The sequence below is a fragment of the Poecile atricapillus genome, chromosome 1 (genome assembly GCF_030490865.1).
Source record: "Poecile atricapillus isolate bPoeAtr1 chromosome 1, bPoeAtr1.hap1, whole genome shotgun sequence".
NCBI classification, from domain to species: Eukaryota; Metazoa; Chordata; class Aves; order Passeriformes; family Paridae; genus Poecile; species Poecile atricapillus.
Window position 1 is genome coordinate 19,488,145 of NC_081249.1, and position 20,723 is coordinate 19,508,867.

Genomic DNA, 20,723 nt, shown 5'->3' on the forward strand with positions numbered 1-20,723 from the left:
GTTAATTGTCCAATCACTGTTTCGGGTTATGAAGTCACATCCCTCTTACTTTCTCTCTTCAGTCCACCATTGTTTATGCTTTTGGGCCTGAAACTTGTAACAATTGTCCTTGGTATCAAGCTGGAAAAGGAATTGTTTTGTCTACCTTCTCTGTGAAGAGAGCTCACTAAATATGAAGCTCAAGACTACACCTAGGCAACACAGAATATGAAAAATATGAAAGCTAAAACTTAAGGCAACATGGTTAGAAACCTAAAGTGGTGCCAGCTGAGATTGCCTGTGTGCCTTCAGGACCTTCCCCTCAGCTCATGGCTGAGTCCCCATGGTGGAGGTTTGTGGAGGCTAGCTTTGGAGCAGGCTGTAGGCCCATGGCCTGCCAGCCCTGCCTGAGAGCTAGCCTGGGAATTTCATGGGAGGATTCAAAACAATCCTCAAAGACAGGAAACAGCCTGCAGGTGCTGTTTGTCTGTTCCCGTGTTTTCCTTGCAGGAGAAAGTCAGGGGGTGGTGAACCCCACTGACCAATGATGGTAATGTAGCACTTTACTAACCAATAAGAGTTTCCTTTCTGTACTTTCCACGAACTAGTCTATATAACATGGCTGTAGCAATAAACTAGAGATTCTCTCCTGTTCTGACTCCCTTGAGAGTCTGTGTCGTTCTTCCTGCCGTTCCTAATTAGAACGACAGAGGTGAGTGCTTTTAGGGGATAGGACATGGACACTGAGCTTTTAGGGGAAGGACAGCTGTGGCTGCAGCCCCACCTCTGTCAGCTCTCCCCTGGGCAGGAGCCTCTTGAATCATGCAGGGACAGCAGCAAGGTGGTGGGATGTCTGCTTGGCTCAGTAACACTTATCACCTATCAGTTCCTATTGCAAAGGGAGAGACAATCTCAAATTGGTTGTGTGAGGTCCTGTGATTGAAATGATTACCTCTTCTGGAATGTGTCCCTGGTCTCTTTTCCAGCTGAGGTCAAAATGAACTGGGTCAGTGACTCTTCCCTCTTCATTTTACCATCTCATGCCCTGTTCCTCTCATAATTTTCTGAGAGTTTTTGTCTGGGTAATCTAAGGTTTAAAAAAATGTTCATCTTGCACATCTGAAATTATTCTTACCCTCTCACCCATGTTATAGTGAAACAACAAGTAGGCACATTTTGCAAAGGTGTCTTCATCAGGATGATGGATGATTCTTAGAATTACTTCTGTAATTATCAGAATAATTGAAAATAAACGAGAACCTGAGATGTGCAGTCATGCTTTAATAGTTGGCATCTTAGTCTCTTACTCTAGAGTTTAGGGTTTTGATGAAGGAGTTCACTTCTCTTTTTTATGCACCTATTTGTATAAAAAACCTGACCCAAAGAGAACTTCTTGATTCTGTTCAGGTGCAATGGTAGGAAACTATTTAAAGAAACAACCGGAGACTTTTTAGGCTGGTAGAAAATCTTTATTGATTTGGAATACTGTATAAAAACTCACAGCTCGACATTTCAGATATCAGAAATTAATATTTCAATGTGCTTTCAAAGGCTGTATATTGTTTTATTGTGTGATTTTCTGCACACTCATAAAAGACTGTATGGGAAGGAAAGAGTGAAATTAATTTCCAGAGAGAAATGTTTTAAGATACTGGGCATTTTTCCACTGAACATCTCTGTGGAAATCTGGAAAAAAATGTTATTTCAGTTCTCTACAAGAAAACAACGTTCTAACTGCAGTGCTCTTTCCCATCATCAGTAAATTTGAGAAAATTCTTTTGTACTTATTAACTCACAGAAAAATTGAGCTTTTTTTGGAAAGCAATTTAGGAGATTATTTTTTTTTAAACAGTCTTCTTGGAAGTGTGAACTATGGATGGAATTTGTGCTATTGTTTTCTGATTTGCTTTCAGATAGAGGGCAGTTTTAGCCCTTTGGAAAAGATGAGGGAGGAGGAGAGTATTAACTGTGTCATTGCAATATGTGGATTCTCTGCTCTTTACACTTCTCTCTGCTACTCTCTGCAGTCCAGTGTAGCCTGAATGCCTCCTGTATAGGACAGACTAGCAATAGCCAAGTCCCTAATGCACTGGAAAGAGCTTTGACGTTTTTCCTGTTGAAGGCTATGGGCGGTTTTTTGAATGAAGACAGTAAAAGGCAAAGAGCTTAAAGGATCATTGGTTTATATTGGTTTTTAGTACTTGCTGTTAGTTACATAGCCACAATGCATCAGAACTTGTGATGAGTATATTATTGTTTCATCTTGTATTTTATTCTCTGTACTGCTGTTCATTTTTGTGGGAGGTCACATCCTTAGTAACAGAACTCATTGGGGCAATTTTCAGGGTGAATTTCTGTGCTGCTGGAAACCATTCTTTTAGAGGTTGGCACCAAATTAGTTGAAAGCCAGTAGCAGTTATAATTGAAAACTGTGACCGACTGCTTTGTTCTGTAATAGCACAGCATATGCCCAGCTCCTCGGGGAAAAGACCTCTTGCAGCAGCTGAAGAATGCAGCCTGTGATCTCCTTCTTCCCAGGGATGCTCCACCCAGCCCCATGGCTATAAATGGAATTGCACTTCAGGGAATTACAGCAGAGAACAAGCTAAGCAATGGCAGGTTTATCTGCAGCTGACATTCTCACTGTTGGGCATGACATTAATGAACCATACCCCTGAGGTGTTTAATGAACACTGCAGGGTCTGCAGCTCTCTGGGAAGCATGGTTTGGGCTCTGTTAGGATGGGTCAGTGAACTTGAAGGTGGTGGCAGTCTGATCTGCCCAAGCAACTTCTTTCAGAGAACTGTAGGAGGGGCTGGGGCTGAATGAATGCTCAGCCTTGGGAAACTTGTTGGCAAGTTTGCCACAAAACCCCACGTTTTATCAAACTGTTGTGGAGTTGGACACTGAGAAGCAGCTTCATGTATCTGCAGCCTTACTAGCACAGGTTAGAGCTTGGAAAAGACTTAGTGGTGCTCAGCAGCCAGGGAAAATGGCTATTCAATGGGTATTTAATGGTAATGGGTATTTAGTGGAGGAATTCAATTCATTCACTACATGTTTGCTGTTTAGCCACAGCGTAGACATACACCTCTGTGCTGGCCAGCTTGCGCTCATTCCCTGCATGGGAGGAAATGGGGGAAAAGGCATTTCTGGAGCTTTGCCCTTATCTCTGTGAGCCAAACAAGATTAATTGCTTCCCCAAAAGTTCCTGTTTCTCACTGCTGGTTGGAAGTGGTGCTGAGAATGTCTAGTTAGAGATGGTGGTATTTTGAATGCAGTCCCACTGCAGGTCTGGTCTGCTCCACAGCTGATGTGTCAGCATTTGAAACATCCATAATTAGCCCGCACTTTTGTTATTATTGGCTTTCATTTCTCTGTCAAATGGAAGGGGTGAAATTTCACGAAGTCTAAAGAATTTATGAAGGATAATCCTGTTCACTCTGTAATGAATTATTTATGGATAATAATAATGATAAGAGTAATAACACAGGTAACATATGCTGTGTGAAAAGTTAGAGAGGAAAAGCACATTTAATGTTTATTCAGTGGGTGATTTGAACAGAGAAGTGTAAGGGAAGTAGCCTTCTGTGGAATTATAAACACAAAGTTATCCATTGAACAAATGCTTCATTTTTATTATTCCCTCAATTTCTGGCTGGAAGCATTATTGACTAGCTGTATCCATCTTTACTGAAACTTCTCTTGTATGCAGTGTTCTAAGGTTGTCACTTTCCAAAAGCACAGAGAGTACACCTGCACGCTTCTCTCTGCAACAGCTGGAGTTTTATGTATTCCTTATGTAAATACATACAATGAGATGTGCCTAGACTTTCACATATCTCCTGGAGATAAAGCTTTAAAGCCAGTACCAGATACCACAAAGATATTTTAACTTGTAAAAATGCCACAAAATGTACAAGTGTTGCAAATGCCTTTAAAATCAATGTCTTCTTTTAGAAATGTACTGATTTTCAGCTTGGCCCCTGGAAAGTCATTCTTGTAGCTGAGGATATTTATTCTGTTCCGTTTTTTGAATGGGATGCAGCTGTTGAATTCTTCAGACCTGAGTAAAGGCTCTTAAAGAGTTTTATTTATATCCATTTTTTTTCTGTTGTCCTCTGTTTCTGAACAAATAGCAACAACTTCAGCTATTGAAAATTGTCATACTACAGCTAAGGCAGGGTGACTTCTCTGAAGAGCTGGACACTTACGTGAGTACTTATGTGTAATTATATTAAAGTGAGTGTAACTTCTGAAGGAGGTTGGTATGAGGTAGATTCTACCCCCTAGTGCAGTAGTTCCTGTAGGAGATCCCTGGGGATCTGGAGAACAAAGAGTATGTCTAAGACGATCAACTAAAATTCATCCAAAGCCTGTTAGAAGCGTATTGCAATGATACTTAAGTATATAATTCCTCTTATTTCAAAATACAAGCTTTTGGATTTAGTTTCCCTTGAGTATTCTTTGTGATTATTAATGAGCTGTATCAAATAATCTTATGTAGTTCATTAAAGGGCATAATACAGAGAAGAACTCTTTAGACCCTGTACACCTCAAAATAAATCTGCTCTCCCATATGATACTGGAATTCTTTGATAGTAAGATGAAGTGCTGTGGTATTTTGATATGAGCAGAGTTTGATAAAAGCTCAAAAGCAATATGCAGTGCTGTTACATGTCTGTGGGATGGGAAGGTCTTTGTACAGAAACCATGTGGGATCCAGCAGGAAGCTCAACCTGGCATGCAGTTGTTGGTTTTACAAGGATACTGCAGTGAAAGCTCTTTGACTTCCTGTGTCTGTGTGCATTCTTTCTGCAAGAGCTTCATGCTGGCTCTTAAAGTCCACACTCTTGGTTCCTCCTCTTTTCACTAAACACTTTGCTCAATCAGTAACAAAAGGTAAAATTCAAAGAGGCTTATGTGGATCTTTGAGTTGACTAATGTATATTTTAATTGCAGTAATAATAATGTTGATAAGAGGAGCTGTTGTGACTACTTAACGCAGACATATTAAAATAATTGGATTGGGGATGCTTGCTAGATTGCCATTAAAAATTTTAAATAGGAGCAGAGAGCATTGACAGTCAACAAGACAGCCCCTTGGCCATACAGGGAATAAGGGGAGGGGAAGACAAGAAATAGAAGAAGGGGTAAGGAGAGGACATTGGAAAGCTTTTGTGCTCTTAATTTATCTAAAAATAGGTTTTCAGTTGGCCTTTGGGTTTGTTTATATTAGTCTTTCCTTTGGAGACTGTGGATGGAGACGTGTCTTTTCAGATGCTTTGGGAGTAAGGCCTGTCTCTATGAGCTTGGTTTCTGAAACAGGACTTGGAGCTGTGGTTGCACATTTGGGGAGCTGCTGCGAGCTTCTCCCTGGCCATGCAGCTCCCTCTGAGGTCTGGACAGGACTCTTCCTGCACCCTCTTTTTTAAAGTCTAGTGCAGCATTTTCCAAAATATCAGTAAAGTCCATAGTTCTCTCTGTGCTCTGGTTTCTGCAGGTCAGAACACCTCCAAAGGTGGGAGTTTGTCCTTGTGATTCAAGGACCGGTGAGGTATGGGGCTGCACCTAATGCTTTTTGTCACACCTGGATATGGAGCTGTGCTAAAAATAAAATCTGCACTGTGGTTTTATAAAAACAAAGCTGTAAAGTGGTGTTTTCAGGATATTGCAATGACTCAGAATATGTCTGACTGCTTTTAAAAGTCTTTGAGAAAATATAGAGCATACTCTTCTTGGAAATTACAGCAATAGCAGCAGCATGTCAGCGCAAACCCAGCTTTGGTTCCTCCAGGATGGCCCTTCTATTCTCCATCAGTTGTTCAGTCTCTGCAGCTCCTTGTGATGTTTTCCTTTTCTGGAAAGAGGAATGATGCTGCATATTCTCTCTTCAACTGTCTCAATGTATGTGCTTTTATTAGAGTCTAATATAACTTGTCAGAGTACTTACATCATCTCTTTTGGAGTCATCAGTTTCTGGGTGATGGATAACACTTAGAAGCAAGAGATAAAAACCCCAAAGTTAAATATATTTAATTGGTTTTTATTTGCTTTCTGCTTTTTAGAGATTGTGAGGCACAGGCAGAGAGTGTCTGGAGCAGATGGGTATGTTGTGGCTACTGGACCAGACAGCAGAGATATAATTAAAGTGCCTTTTTTGCATATGCAACTTGCAACCACTTCTCTATTTTCACAGGTCTTAGGATCATATGAAGTGTAAATTTAATAGAGGTTGTTGTACTTCTCTTATTTATTTCTATTTTTGAGTGAGCTGTTTCATCTGAACCTAGTGCATATAACATTGTATTACTGTGGATGCTCAGTCTATCTCTCAGGCTCCATGGTAGAGTTCAAAAAAGAATACAGGAAAGCCTAAACTACTCAGTTACTTTTCAGTTGCTTTTCATGGAAATGCAAAGATCCAGTATGATTTTATTCACAATAGCTCTGCTGTGTCTCCTAGAAGCTATTCTGCAGTGACTAATTGGTCATTGGTGTAACAAGAGGTCAGCTAGAGGAATTCTCAATGCCACCTAATTTGGTTCTCTTAATCCTGCACCTCTCCAGAGTGTGAGTGAGTCCTTGAAATTTTGCACAGTTAAGAAACAAACTAGAAGTCCCATACTCCTTGTCTGTGAATGACAAAGTTACAGTCTCAGAAGCATGTAATTTTTCTGAGAGTTTATGCCAAGCTTAATGCAAAATTTTAAGATTAATATTTTTGAGTGCTCTGGGAAAAAAATTACAAAAAATTTGTACAAGAAAAAGAACAAAACAAATATTAATTTTTTTTCCTATTTGTTGCTGATAGGGTATATTTTATATAACCTCTCCATAAGCTGTGAACATTTTGTGTTATAACATTTAATTCTGATAGCATGTTTTTAAACATAAAGCTGTGCATTACCGAAAAAAGTAGTTTGAAATGGGAAAAATAACTCCCTAGATGTGCTGGTAGCTAATAGAGTTATACACAAATAACTTCAACTAGACAGTGTGCCCCAAAACACCCTGGATTTTTTTGCAAAGAACTTCTAGTGTATAGTGAATAACCTGAAGAATCCAGGTTCAAAGCAGAATTCAGTTTCTAAGAAGGAAACTCTGTCAACCTCTATTTCCAATAAATATGAATTTGTACCTATAGTTCCAATATTGTTTCACTTTTGTAAAATCTAAGATAAAGGAAAAAAAAAATAATCTCTGGAGCTCAGAAGTAAAAGAGGGACAGGCTATCTCAATACTTCACAGACATTAAGTTTTATCTTTATGCAGGCCATCAAGAAAGGTTGGTGAATTTTGGATACTTTGTTTGCAGGGCAGCTGCTGTGCAGAGCTGGAAGTGGCAGTTCCTTCATCTCATGGTTTGAGTGGGCCAGGCTCAAGAAGGAGCAAAACCCCATTTCCAGTTACGTGAATAGCAGAGTTTTGCTCGTTAAGGAAACTCAAAGAATATTGGCACAAGGGATATGTGGGCTAAAGAAACTTATTTTTGAGGAAAGATTGCAAGGACTACAAATTTATAGCATATTTATGAGAGGACTAGCAGGACACTGCTCTTTGGCTGCAGCATCTCAACAGTCAGTGACAGTGCTTTGCTGAGGTTCTTCAGCTCTCTCTGCAGATAAGACAGCTTTTTTGCCTTGGAAATCTTGTATGGTTTGATGCCCAATGTGCAGCACACCAGCTGGTCTTGGCACCTCTCAGCCCTGGGCAGCAGTGTGGAAAAAGGCTGGAAATGGAGGTGAGGAGCTGCATAATTTGAAGATTTGACATTAGATCTAAGAGGCACTGAAATGCTGAGGCCCCTGCATTGATTGCCCTGGGCTTCCATAAGACTCCAAAATTAGGGACAGCTGATGTCCGAGTTGGGTGCTATCAGGAGCCAGGCTAATGGCCAAGATGTCAACCCAGGAGTGACTGAGTTTCTGAGCTGGGGCTTTCATACACTGGCTGGTGGGCAGCTCTTCAGCTTGCTGATTTAGAGGTGGACAAAACATCTGGGCAAATATTTGGAGGGAAAAAAAAAAATCCAATAAGTTACGCTACATAATCTCTCTTGCCACTGCCGTGAACTCTAGCCTGTGCCTCTGTGTGCAATCTGATGAAGCGCTAGGCCATGCCAGCCGACAAACAGACTTGTCACTCTGAAGAATGACTTGGTGAAAAGCCACACAGGGCAGAGCTGCCATCAGAATAATTGGTGATTCACTGTTTGTTTCTCACAAATTTCCTACGCTCTCTGCCCACGCACTATAGATGACAGCATTCTGTATGGGGACTGTGGACGTGACAGACATTATTTATGAAGCAGCGCCTTTATCAAGGATTTTTTTCCCTGGCAGACTGAGTAAAATGCTCAGCCTCTGTGTTGTTGTTGTCAAAATTATGTTACAAATATAGCTGTCCTGCCTGAGTAAGTTTTCAAAGGTGTTTTACAAAGCTCTGTACGAAAAGGTCAGGCAGAAGCTGCTGAGAGCTCCTTGCTGCGTTCTAAGGTGCCTGGCAGCTGTGTGCAGTACTCTTGGCTGCTCCTGATAGAGAGAGAGCTGGGGCAGTTGCAGTTGGTTCTGAGCTTGCACATCCCCAGGTTGAAGGATTTTTGGGAGGAGATCTGGCCCTTCCTTACAGCTCCTTGCACTATCTCAGCACATCTCTGGAGTAAGGAGCAGGGAACCCAGTTACAACTTGTCTGTGTGACTGAGTTTTTCCTTGAGCCAGACTCTCAGCTTGCTTCAAAGCAGAGAAAGGAAAAGATAATTTTTCCTCTTTAAGATTCATGACATCTGGCAGCAAAAGGTGTCCTGGGAGTCGCAGCTGCTCCAGCTGGGCTCACTCTCAGCTGCTTATTACACAGCGGCAGGTCAACAGCGTTATTCTTAATTTATTTTATGATACAGCATGTCTGGATCTGCATCCTTAATTCAAGCCTGGTTTGATCAAATACTAAAGAACACTGAAGACAAAAGAGAGCTCAGTTAATGGGTAAGGAAACCGAATAATCTTGTATGTCATAGGATAGAGGTAAGTGTGATGGAGAACACTGTCTGAATGTGGTGTACATGGTGACATCAGGTTTAATGTTTTTGGGCTTTAGGAGGGCTTGAAGAAAAGTGAGCATCTTTGATTCAGTGGGGAAAAAAGCTGGCACTACCAAGCACCTACCAGGCTCTGGAAATCCATCAGCAAACTGAGAGCCTTCAAATACTATTTGTTTTCAGATCAGTTTCATGACCGTGCCTTTTTTCATCAAAGATTGAGAGCAATGGAACTGTGGAATGAGAAGTGATATTAATGTTTGGAAACCAAACTGTATAATTAGGCTGATTTGTATTTGAGTGGCTTCTTCAGGTGGTTTGCTGTGGAGTCTGTGGTGACATGTTTATAGTTTTTTGTGTGCTCTGTGCATGAAGGGCACGTAACCCAGGCAGTTGTGAGCAAAATAAGCTGAAGGTAAAGGGGTTTTGAACGCTGCCGCAGCAAAGGTTCCTTTCGGCAAAGAACAGTTTCTGTAAGCATCAGGTTTTATGGCCACGGCAGTGTTACTGTTGCATTTTTAAAATTTGAGTTAACTGCATACAAGAAAGTAGAGACCCAGAGCTGTTCATCATCTGGCTCAGTTTGCGAGGAGCTTGTAACTCTAGCAATTGTTTCTGTTTTTCATAACAGTGGGAACTTTATGGCTATTTTCCCCCTGTTCTGTCCAAAGTAAATGTGCTGTTTAAAAACAAAGAAAGAAGTGGCGGAATGTCTGGTGGGCACAGTTTGAGCTTGGGGTCCTTCAAGTTGGAGGGGCAGTTTAGAAAATACACATTTTTCCTTAAAATTGATGTTGCAACACAGTGTTTTTATTTGTGTGGATCCATTTTACATTTATTACTTTACAAGTCACATTTTTAACAAGTCTCCATGTTAATAGACATGAAGGTGAGCTTCAAGGTGCTCCTTAGTGATTTTTCCAGGTATGTACAGAGATCCATCAGTCTGACCCATAGCTATGTATCCATTCACAGCTGTTTGTACAGTTTCAGTATAGTTGAAGTGGTTTCTTAAAAAAATATTTAAACTGTGTTTGTTATTGAACTTCATGGTAAATCAGCAGAGTCACGTGTGCACACAGTAATTTTTTGTAAGAAGTGCCAAAATAGTGCTTTGCATTAACCTAATGTAATGTACTGTGCAGGGATCACATTGTGCTTCATTGCATAGAGAGAAGAGGAAAAATAATTGCATAGATGAAAAGTATTCATAATATTAAGGAGTGCAAAGCCACCTCTTTGTACTCACAATATTTTTCCTTGTTATTGGACTCTGTGTATTTTCTGAACTTTTACAATAGAGAATTTGCTTTGTGGGGTCTTTAGGAATGAGAATCAGCAAAACAGCTGCTGGTGTGGGTGGAATTTGATATCCCAGATCGTATAAAAACCCCAACAAACAAAGCAAGAAATGCAGTCCCAATAAACTGGAGTAGATTGGCAGTGCTACAGATTTGTCCTGAGCTGCATGACATTAGTGTGTAGCACAGGGTAGTGTTTGCACACGTGGACATAGTGTGAGAGTGAAAAAACTGAAGTGTAGAGTGATTATGTAGCAAAAGAAGTGAAAACACCTATTCTCTAATAGCTAATTGCTTCCTTGTTGCATGTTTGGAATGTGCTTGTCCCTGTCTTCTAGAACTCCTGTGTCACTTACACTGCAGCACTGCTGTCTGGTGATAAAAACTCATGACTCAAAGAAAACTTCCTTAAAGAAAGAAAATGGCTCCTACAATCTTTTTTCAGCCTTTATGTCAGCTAGTTTATGAAGAAGAGAATGTGCATGAAGAAGCACACATGGCCACAGCACAGTTGGTGGGTGGTCGCTGTTAGAGATGTCCAAGTCAGCTCTTAGGGTAGCCACTCACGTGATGAGTTTGCAGATGGCTCTGGAGGGGGCTAGCAATCTCTGCTGAGGTTCAGCATAGTAGGGGGGGAGATATTGGAGTAGACAATGGCTCCTGAGTAGGGCAGTTGTCTGGGATGGGGTAAACCTGGATCCATGGGCCAAGCCCAGCAACAGGAGAGTTCAGTAAGACCAAGTGCTGGGTCCTGCACTTTGGCCACAGCAACCCCCCCATGCATCTCTCCAGTCCAGGGGGAAGAGTGGCTGGAAAGTGGCCCAGTGGAAGAGGGCCTGGGGGTGCTGGTTGACAGTGTGCAGGGTGCCAAGAAGACCAGCGGTGTCCTGGCCTGTATCAGAAACAGTGTGGCCAGTAGGTCAAGAGAAGTGCTTCTTACCCTGTCCTGGGCACTGGTGAGGTCACACCCCAAGTCATATGTCCAGTTCTGGACCCCTCTCCACAAGAAAGACACTGAGGTGCTGGAGTATGTCCAGAGGAGAGCAGTGGAGCTGAGGAAGGGGCTGGAGCACTGTGAGGAGTGGCTGCAGGAGGTGGGGTTGTTTAGCCTGGAGAAAGAGGAAGGTCAAGGGGAGTCTTAGTACTCTCTGCAACCAACAGTAGGAGAGGACATACCCTCAAGTTGCACCCTGGCAGGTTCAGGTTGGACATTCTGAGTAATTTCTTCACTGGAAGGTTTATTAAGCATTGAAATGTGCTGCCCAGGGAGGTGGTAGAGTCACTGTCCCTGGAGTTGTTCAAGAAAAGACAATGCGGCACACAGTGCTTGTGGTTTAGTTTGTGTGGTGGTGTCCAGTCAAAGGCTGGACATTAGGATCTCAGAGTGATTTTCCAAACTAAATGATTTTGTGATTGTGTAAAAGCCTGGTTCAAACTTTTGCTCCAGGTCAGGTAGTACAGAGTTCATGTTTTAGCTGAGTAACTGAGAGCTGTCACTTTACTCTCCAAATGTAAGTATTTAGAGATGTCTTGCAATTTGTTCCTCTCAAATAAATCACACCCAGCCTCAGTCTCCCCTAAAAGAAGAAAATAATGCCCTAGAATTGTTTTCCAGCCAGATCTGGTATGTAGGTAGTTGCATGACTGTTTTCTTCTGTGCAACAGAGCTCGTTTTTCTTTCTGTTAGTTGTACAAGTTTATAGAAAAGACTGGTATGAACCACTTGAAACAATAAGAGTAGGGGTTTGTATTGAATTAAAGACTCTACTGTTAGTCAGATCTTAGTTCTTGGAGTTATAGAATTATTTGATTTTAGCTTCATTATGAGGTTCTGACAGTATCCTTGTCAGATCATGTAATCTTAAATTACATGAGTCTTAAAAGCTCAAAATACAGGAAGTAAACTAAAGTACTCAAATACGTATTTTTAGCTTTGTGTACAATACTTAGGCAGATACAATTTTTGCAGGCTTGCAAACTACAATGTGTTCTCTTTCACATGCATTCTCTCTTTTAAATTGAAGGTAATTTCCTTCCTTCTAAAACACTGCAGTTTTTTCTTTCATATGGAACATAATACAAATAGATGCCACTCCTAACTTCAAAGCATTGGCTATGGTCAGACTGATAATTCTGATTGCCTGCAGAAAAGGTTAACTTTTGTACTGTGCAAGCAGAGATCCTCATTGTTTCACCAGGGTATTTTGTACTGCTTCAGGATCATATATCCAGATATGATATATAATTATATTTTTTTCATTCATATTGTTTAAATACAGTTCACATGTAGTTTCAGCCTTACCATTTTGTTTGCTTAACACTAATCTCATTAGGTTTAGGAGAAAGAGCACTATTTCAATAATCAGAATCTCATTGGAAGCTTTACAGTTAGTAAGGACATAGCTTGAATAGATGGCACTCAGGGAATGAACAAATTACTGTAACCTGCAATATTGAGCAAGAGTTGTCCTCAGGACACAGTCCCCCTTTTCCAAAATCTGTGGCACAGGAAAGCTCAGAGTATGTGCCAGTCTTCAGTGTATCATAAGCTGTGGTTCTTGGTCTACCTTCACAGGTAGCTGAACACCAGGGGCTGTTGGGAGCACGTTTGTGCTGGTCACAGGAACTGCAGTGGGGTCTATTTTTAAGGCAGCTTTGCCACTAAAAATAACACTTGTGCAGCTATTGTATTGGAGTTTGGTTCAGCTGCCATTAGCTTGCAGAGTTCATGTTATTCCCAAGGAAGCAGGAGCAAGTTTTAACACTTGGAAAAACATGGCACCAGCCTCTTGAAATGAGTAAATGAACCAATAGAAAGGAAAATAATTCTCTTAGTGAAGCCAGGCTATCCCAGATCTTTTGTGTTGAGATTGATGAAACTTAAGTAGCTCATTACTGTACTCTAAGTACAGTATTTTTTAATTACTCCAGTTCCAGTTCTTCAGTTTGTTGCTTCATGCGGTCATAGTCATGACAGCACTGCTTGTACCCTTAACCTGCAGCAAAATTTAGAGTATTGCAATATGGCCTAATTCTCTCTTACACAGGAAAATACTCAAAAATCTGTTTATGTGAAGACCAACAAAATTTCAGCTGTAATTCTGAAGTTGGATCTGGGCTTTTTAAGGTATTCTGTCTCTGTTTTGACACCTTTCAAATACTTTTGAAAAATTATTTGGCCCCTTCTAGTTTAATTGCGGTTCTTCCTGATATGTCTCTTAAGAAATATCAATATCTGCTGAAGTAAGAAATCCAAAAAATCTGACCATATATTTTGATGCATTTTAGGGGAGCTTTCTAACTTCCGGAGGTTGATTTTCTGGATCTGTTGAAAAACTTCAGTACAGAGTCTGTATGTTAGGGATGAATATTTTGCTGGGCAATACCTTTGTACATCATTCAGGTTTATTAACGTCAGAAAAGGAATCAAATACACCTCTATTACACGTCAGCTTTTTTGTAAGAGAATGTTTTCTTTAATACTATAAACATTAAATAGTGTCCTGAGGCATTTAGAAATCTTGGAAAGGTTGATCCGGAAATATTTTCCTTTTATTTTAACAATTTTAATACTGCTGTGAAAGCATGCTCATTGTTCTGCTCTCTGTTTATCCTTAGACTAAAGCTAGGTTTTACTCTGATAAATGGAAATCAACCCTGTAATAGTTTGAAATGTGTATCTTTACCGGGGCATGGGTTCATGCCTTCTTGCTAGATGAACTATTTCTGTTGTGGGTGTGAATTCTGTCTTCCCTGGGTGGAATACCAGCTTTCCAGTGTTTCCACAGGGGTTGCCTTGCAGTACTGATCCTGAATGCATGGATTTCCAGCCTTGGGAATCAGACAGGATGTGAGGAAGTCTCTTTTTTTGGCAATGTAATGGTTATATTAATTGCCATTAAGTAATTTTGATATCTCAACCAGTGTTTTGTAAAATGTTTGACAAATGTTTCTGACAAAACTAGGCTTAAATACAATATAGCGTGAGATAAGGCAACTTCAGTGCAAGGCTTCAAACTAACACAGAATCATCTGGACTGTACTTAGTTTCTTCCTAGTGGAGAGAGACATCATATTAATAATTTTGCCACTGACGTCAAGGGGAACAGGATGTCACCCTAGATAACAACCTCAGTGAAGTCAGTCTTTCTTAATGAAGATTAATTGTTGGGGCCCCATCCTTTGTACATCCATGTTTAGATATCTTTCTCTGAATGCTTTGATGTCACACAGCACGTCTTGTGCTTCTTTGTATGGTTGTTGGGGTGGCATTTCATTCATCTGGAAGAATTCTTTTGCGGCAGTAGCAGACACTTGGGAGCAGCTGTGTGATCCAGAGCATCCTAGGTTGCAGTAGTTTGTAATTCCAAACTGGAAATTTGTAATTCCTGCTGGAAACCAGTCTGCTGCCTGTAATGTACTGAGCTGGCTATGGAAGAGCATCTGAAAGGAAGGTGGCAGAGAGTCGGCCTGTAGCACACTTGTACCATCTACTGCATTCTAACCCTTTGTTAATTTGCAGGTGGTTATCTAGGATGGCACTAGTAATGGAGTTTCCCTGTCCTGGACAGTGGTGACTTAACAGTCCTTAACTGCATGTAATGCTTAAAACGCTACTTAAATTAGTTTTCCCCTTCTCCTTCATTCTCATCCTGTCCAGGAACAGTGTTCTGTACATTGATTCAATAGGACAGAGTATGTAGCTATACTGAAGGTACTGACTTTTACTTCAGAACTGGTTTTGGTTCTACTGGTTACTAACAGTAACACCATGGAAATGAAGAAAGAAGGATTACATACACAAAAAGCCAAATTGTGAGAGTTTATGCCTGAGGAGTCTGGAAATAATTGTAGAGAGAGTTGAAATAAAAGACCAGGGGAAGCAAAAGGTTGTAAAGGGGCAGTAATCCATGGTTTCATGAAACTTAAATAAGTAATTAAACAGAATTAAGACATTCTAATACTATATTTGCCATGTGTCATAGGTTAGCTTCACATTTAAGACCGAGTAAATTTGCAATATAATCTTTTTGTGCAAAACCACTAAGTACTTTTACAGTGGACACCTACCTAAAACACATAGCTAAAAGTTGCTGGGATAGAAAAAAGTAGACATAATTGGTTTTGATCTTAGTGGTTTCAAATGGATTTGAGCAAAAGACTAATGAAAATTAGACAGATAATCTGATAATTGTGTTCACCTAAATGAGTACAGACCAAAGTCATTACAACAGCAATATGATATAAAAATTGCACTCTCCATCTTGCATTAAATTCTTTTTATAAAACTATGATGTGTGAAGGTTCTTATTTCCCAACCTGTGCACCATCCACATAACTCATTAAGGCTTGAAACTCCACAGAAGTCAAGGTTTATCACTGCCCATAGATATGCATCTACATTCAGCATTCCATGCAGTTTTCAACCAGTTTCTGTATTGTATGAAAGACAGAAGAATGAGGTTTTTCTAAAGGACATCAGCAAGATTTCCTGTCGGAGGCTTGGGGGAAAGAGATCAGGCACACAAGAATAGCTTAGACATGCTTAAGAGTAATTTAAGTGCAGAGTTACTTAAGTCAGGATGTACCACTTAATGTTTATTTTGGAGCTACCAAACATCCAACCTATTAGAAAAATACTTGAAAGAATATCAGAAAAGCTGCGGTCTGCATCTTATTAAAAATGTGCTTATGATTTGGCTTATGACAGTGGACAAAAAGTACAAGGAAAATGGACAGATTCAGATTCTTCAGAGGCAAAAGGGGAAGTTTTCCAGTCATCATCATCTTTGCTGAGACATCTGTTCTGGTATTTTAAGTAGTTACCTGGTAACTGCTAAGTGAACTGCTCGGTTGAGTGGAGGAAAGATGTTAGATGGTAATGGGAGTGCTAGAGAGAAAATGCAGCTGAAGTTGCAGACTTGAGAGGAAAAATACATGACTGGTTTGTGGAAGAAACCAGAGAAGGCTTTTAGTCTAGATTATGGTTTCATAAAATTCTTCAGTGAAAACAGCTGTGCAGTTATCAGTTTATGTCCTGTCAGGCTGACCACTTTATCCCAGAACAGTATTTCTGTTTACACTCTTCTGTTTGTGTGTTGCCTTTTTTTTCTGCTTGGTGATGGAGTCATTTGCAGAGCATATTCAGACCTACAGTCCTATAATCCAAATAATAGAGAACAGCCTGTGTACTGTGTCTGAACACATACAGGTGTGAACTTCAGAAAACAAACACGTCGTTCTGACTTGTTGCTTAAAGATCTTCTGCTCCTTGTAAGCTTCCACCTAGGTCAGGCTGATGTTGAATTAGGTTGGTGAAGTGTTGCCTCTCATATGGAGAAACAGAAAATATTTTTCATGTCTGTGCTGCCCTTTTCCTCCTTTGGTTGCCCCACAGAGTGCAGAATAGCTTTAGGCAGATGTAATTACACCAGCACCCATTCTTCAAGGGAGCTTGACTTCTCTGGACCTCTCCCAAGCCTGGATGATTTTGCAATAATTTACAGGCTGTTTGTATAACTGTGCAGTGCTTTGGGAGGAAGATGAGGCCTTTAATTTATCTTGTGTTTTGTAAAACATAGGAGTATTTGAATAGATTAAATTCTCAAATACTGTGTTTTGACTCATAGAAGACAGTGATATATAAGTGATATGTATTTGCAAAATGAAACAGAATTTTTCAAGGAAATGTTTCTTGAGCCTTTAAAGATTAGGAGATTTCATTGGCCCTACCTACCACATGATTTTCCAAAAATATTTTCGTTTATTAGTCATGTGTTCCATTAACATAATAAAAACCTATGTTAATGTGACCTAGCAGAGATTTTATCAAACCCATCAAGTGTTGAAAAGGAATGTCTTCTTTGGTGCACAAAAATTGGGCTGAGTGATTGCACATTCTTTAATCTCAGCAACCTGTTGTGGCATTGCAAGGTGCAGATGTTGAAAATGACTGGTTTTAGCTACAGTGAGCACCAGGAACATATGGGGACCTTGCAAACTGGCAGAATTAAAACCTGGTTGAAAGGAACAAGTCTCATAATCTTGTTTGGTGCTTTTACCTTTGTGTTGGTTTCAAATAATTTCATTTCTACAACAAAAATATAACATAGAATCATTTAGGCTAGAAAAGACTAAGATCATCAAGTCCAACACCCAGCACTGCCAAGTCCACCACTAAACCATAAATCATATCGCTACGAGCCACCTCTGCACATCTTTTAAATACTTCCAGGGATTGTGATAGTACCACTTGCATGGGTGGAAGGGTGGGACATTCCATGCCTAGGCAGTGCTGAGTTGGGTGCTCTGCTCATACAAAGCAGCCCAGCTCTGTGCAGAGCTTAGCTGGAGTCCCCAGAGCAGAACCTCAGTGTGGTCTGTACCACAGCTTGCAAGCCCTGCCTCCGAGATCACCTGCTCTAGCAGGGCGGACGCTGCAGTTGGGCTTTGCAGGACAACAACTCACTGCTTGCACTTCCAGAGCCACCTCAGAGATAAGGCTGAGGATGAGGAGTTACTCCCAGGGTTAAAAATTGCCAAGAGAAGAACGATCTGAAAAGAAGGAATAATTCATGTGTTCATGCAGAATTCAGTTAAGGAACTTTTGCCTGATTTGTGGTAATTCCTAAAAGTCCCATGCTGCACTTGGTTTTTGTGGTCTACAGGAAGCAGGACATGTATTCTGTTACCTTAACATTTTCTAAGGCATGTAATTTTTGCATCCCATTACTGTTTTAATATTAAGGGTTAGGATTTCAAATTTTTTATGGTAGACATATCAGTGATATTTTTGTTTATGAAAATGCTCATGATGGAGAAATAACTAAGATAAAATGCCCCTAAACTCCACCATAAAAACCTATATTTCTCTTTCTGTACCATTTTCACTGTAGAATACTTCATATATGTTCATAAGGATTGAATGGCATACTTCTGTGCTTGTAAAGTTTCTTTTGCATTATCAGGGTTGGAAAGGAATTAGTTTTGTTGTATACATTGTCTGACTGTGGATGCTGTTCTTGATGGCTTTTATCTATAAATGACAATAGCTTTTTTAAAAAATGTAAATGTTTACTTGCAGTTTTGCAAATAAGGTTTATGTGACTTGCTGGTTTGGTTTTGCTTGAGTTAAGCTATATAGCTTGACTTGTGACACTATGCAAACCTTTAGTTTGAGATTACTAAATCTGGTTAGTCAGATTTAGATGCCTTCTGGTAAGGCACCAGAAGAACAAGAAGAGATGAAGAGGCAAAAAAATGAAGTAACAAATTGCAGTAGTCAAATACTGGGGTAACATGCAGAAGTTTAGCATATGTGGCCCATGTGCATAGAAATACTATAAAGACATTGATCATAGAACAATGATACATGCATTAAATATATAGAGGTCCAGTTGTTGACACTGAGGTAATGCCTTTATCTATAAAGATTGCCTAATGACTTACAAAAACTACTCTGGCAAAAAATTCCTTGCTGAACCCAGACATATTTCATGAATCACAAGTAATTCTTTTAATCTGTATTGCTAAATGGTGCTGCACATTTGTTAATGGTTTTTGTCTCATATCTCTATGTGAATACACTCACACAGTCATAGGTGTGCATACATATATATATGTTTAAATACAAATGTATGTACAGGTTGTATGTGTCTATATAAATATACATGTGTGGGCAAAATATATGGAAATATGCACAAAGATGTTTGCATACAGCAAGATGCATAACTGCTAAGTAAAGTCAAATTTTACTGATTTTTATATTAAGGAGCTTCAGCCAATAATTTCTAAAGTCAGTGGGAATCCTTTAACTACAGATGAATGTGCAGAAAGATGAATAATAAGTTTACAGTGGGAAAAATTAGTATGCAGTGAAGGCACAGATGTTAAAATTTAAACTGAAAATGAGAGTGAAGTTTATTAATTGTAAGTCTGCCACGCTGTGATAAAAGGCAGGTTGGTGGCTTTCTTACAGCCCAGCTGATGTGCATCAGAGTTTTTTCATTATCAGCAGCTGCATCAGGTTGTACTTACTGACAAGATTGATGTTTACTTGTTAACATGGTTAGAATGAAAAACAAATTCTTCTTTCTCTCCCTGTACTAATCTGTGCTCTTTGATGAATTCTGAAAGTCTTGCTTTAAGTTAATTATCAGGCTTTAAGCTTGTCTTTGTGCTTGCTCTTCTTTTGGAGTGATGATTACTTCTCTGGCCCAAGCTGAATACTAGGAGAACAGTTTTTTGTATAGGTTCTCACAGGTGGCATATACAACAGCTAAAGCTTTTGGTTTGCTTTCCAAGCGTAATTGGTACCTTACAGAGATGTAGCATATCTCATACTGTTTTCCTCCATAAATGTTAACAAACAGGTTGTTATTGCAGCTCTTCAAAAACATGGAATATCTTGTCCTTCAGTCAATCGTATTCTAAACACAGCCTCATCATAAGGAGATGAGATGTGTTGGAAAAGGGGCTCTGCCAGTGCACTCTGAGTCTGCTAGAGTCAGATTAGCAAGATGTGGGAGATAAGATGCATGTTGTCCATGGACCTTTTGAGGTCTGCTGCTCTGACCAATGGTGCAGGAAAAGAATTAAGTGACAGTCAAGTACTGTACAGAGAAAGCAAACTGGGAAAAGCAGACATGGGCATGTTTTTTCCCCCCCTTCCCTGCTTTGTGCTTTTTGTTACTGGAATTCTAATGTTTTTGCAACAATACTTGATTAAATGGCTTCAGACAGAATTGACTTCTTGTTTTTCATGTCTGTATCCCTTTTAAGGAATGCTGTTCTAGGGAAAATAAAGATATTTGAAAGGTTAGATATGTCCAAGAAAATGGTCTTCTGGTGAGAAAAACCTGTGTTGCTTTTCCTAGCAGTAAAAAGAGATGGTTCTGTTTATTAAACTGTGCATACCATATGATGCTTCATATTTTTCCATTTGATTTCCTGTAGGGTGATTTCACTTGGAACAGCATGTCAGGGCGCAGTGTTCGGCTGAAGTCAGTTCCCGTTCAAAGCCTCTCAGAGCTGGAGCGTGCTCGGCTGCAGGAAGTGGCTTTTTATCAGTTGCAGCAGGACTGTGACCTGGGCTGTCAGATTACTATCCCCAAAGGTAAGGACTTGATAAACTCTCTCTGTTTAGATTGTTAAGCCACTGATTTCATATCACAGCAGTAAACACTGGATTTTTGTATTCCACAGATACTGTCTTCTATTTCAGTTTTGCTTAACCGCAGTCATTATGTAAAAATGATGAGTAAAGTTGTTTGTCTGCTGTGTCCAATTTGGGCCACCTGGGGGTGGGATCATATGATCAAGGGCAGATGTCTACAGGGTAGATAATCTAAATCAGACTCATTCATGCCACAATGTCTTGATAATCAGTTGAGAGAAAAATGCTTTT

The 20,723-nt window shown here is 40.0% G+C and overlaps 1 protein-coding gene across 4 annotated transcripts in view; it reads left to right on the forward strand.

Moving 5' to 3' along the window:
- ARHGAP6 (Rho GTPase activating protein 6) overlaps window positions 1-20,723 on the forward strand; it is a 314,313-nt gene that overhangs the window by 233,672 nt on the left and 59,918 nt on the right. For 3 of the 4 annotated variants that reach the window (XM_058827263.1, XM_058827270.1, XM_058827278.1), the window contains one exon: window positions 20,273-20,432. In XM_058827263.1, the coding sequence (XP_058683246.1) occupies window positions 20,273-20,432 (160 nt within the window). Of the gene's footprint in view, window positions 1-8,855; window positions 8,965-20,272; window positions 20,433-20,723 lie in introns of those variants that run through there. The other variant, XM_058827288.1, reaches the window with a different exon arrangement.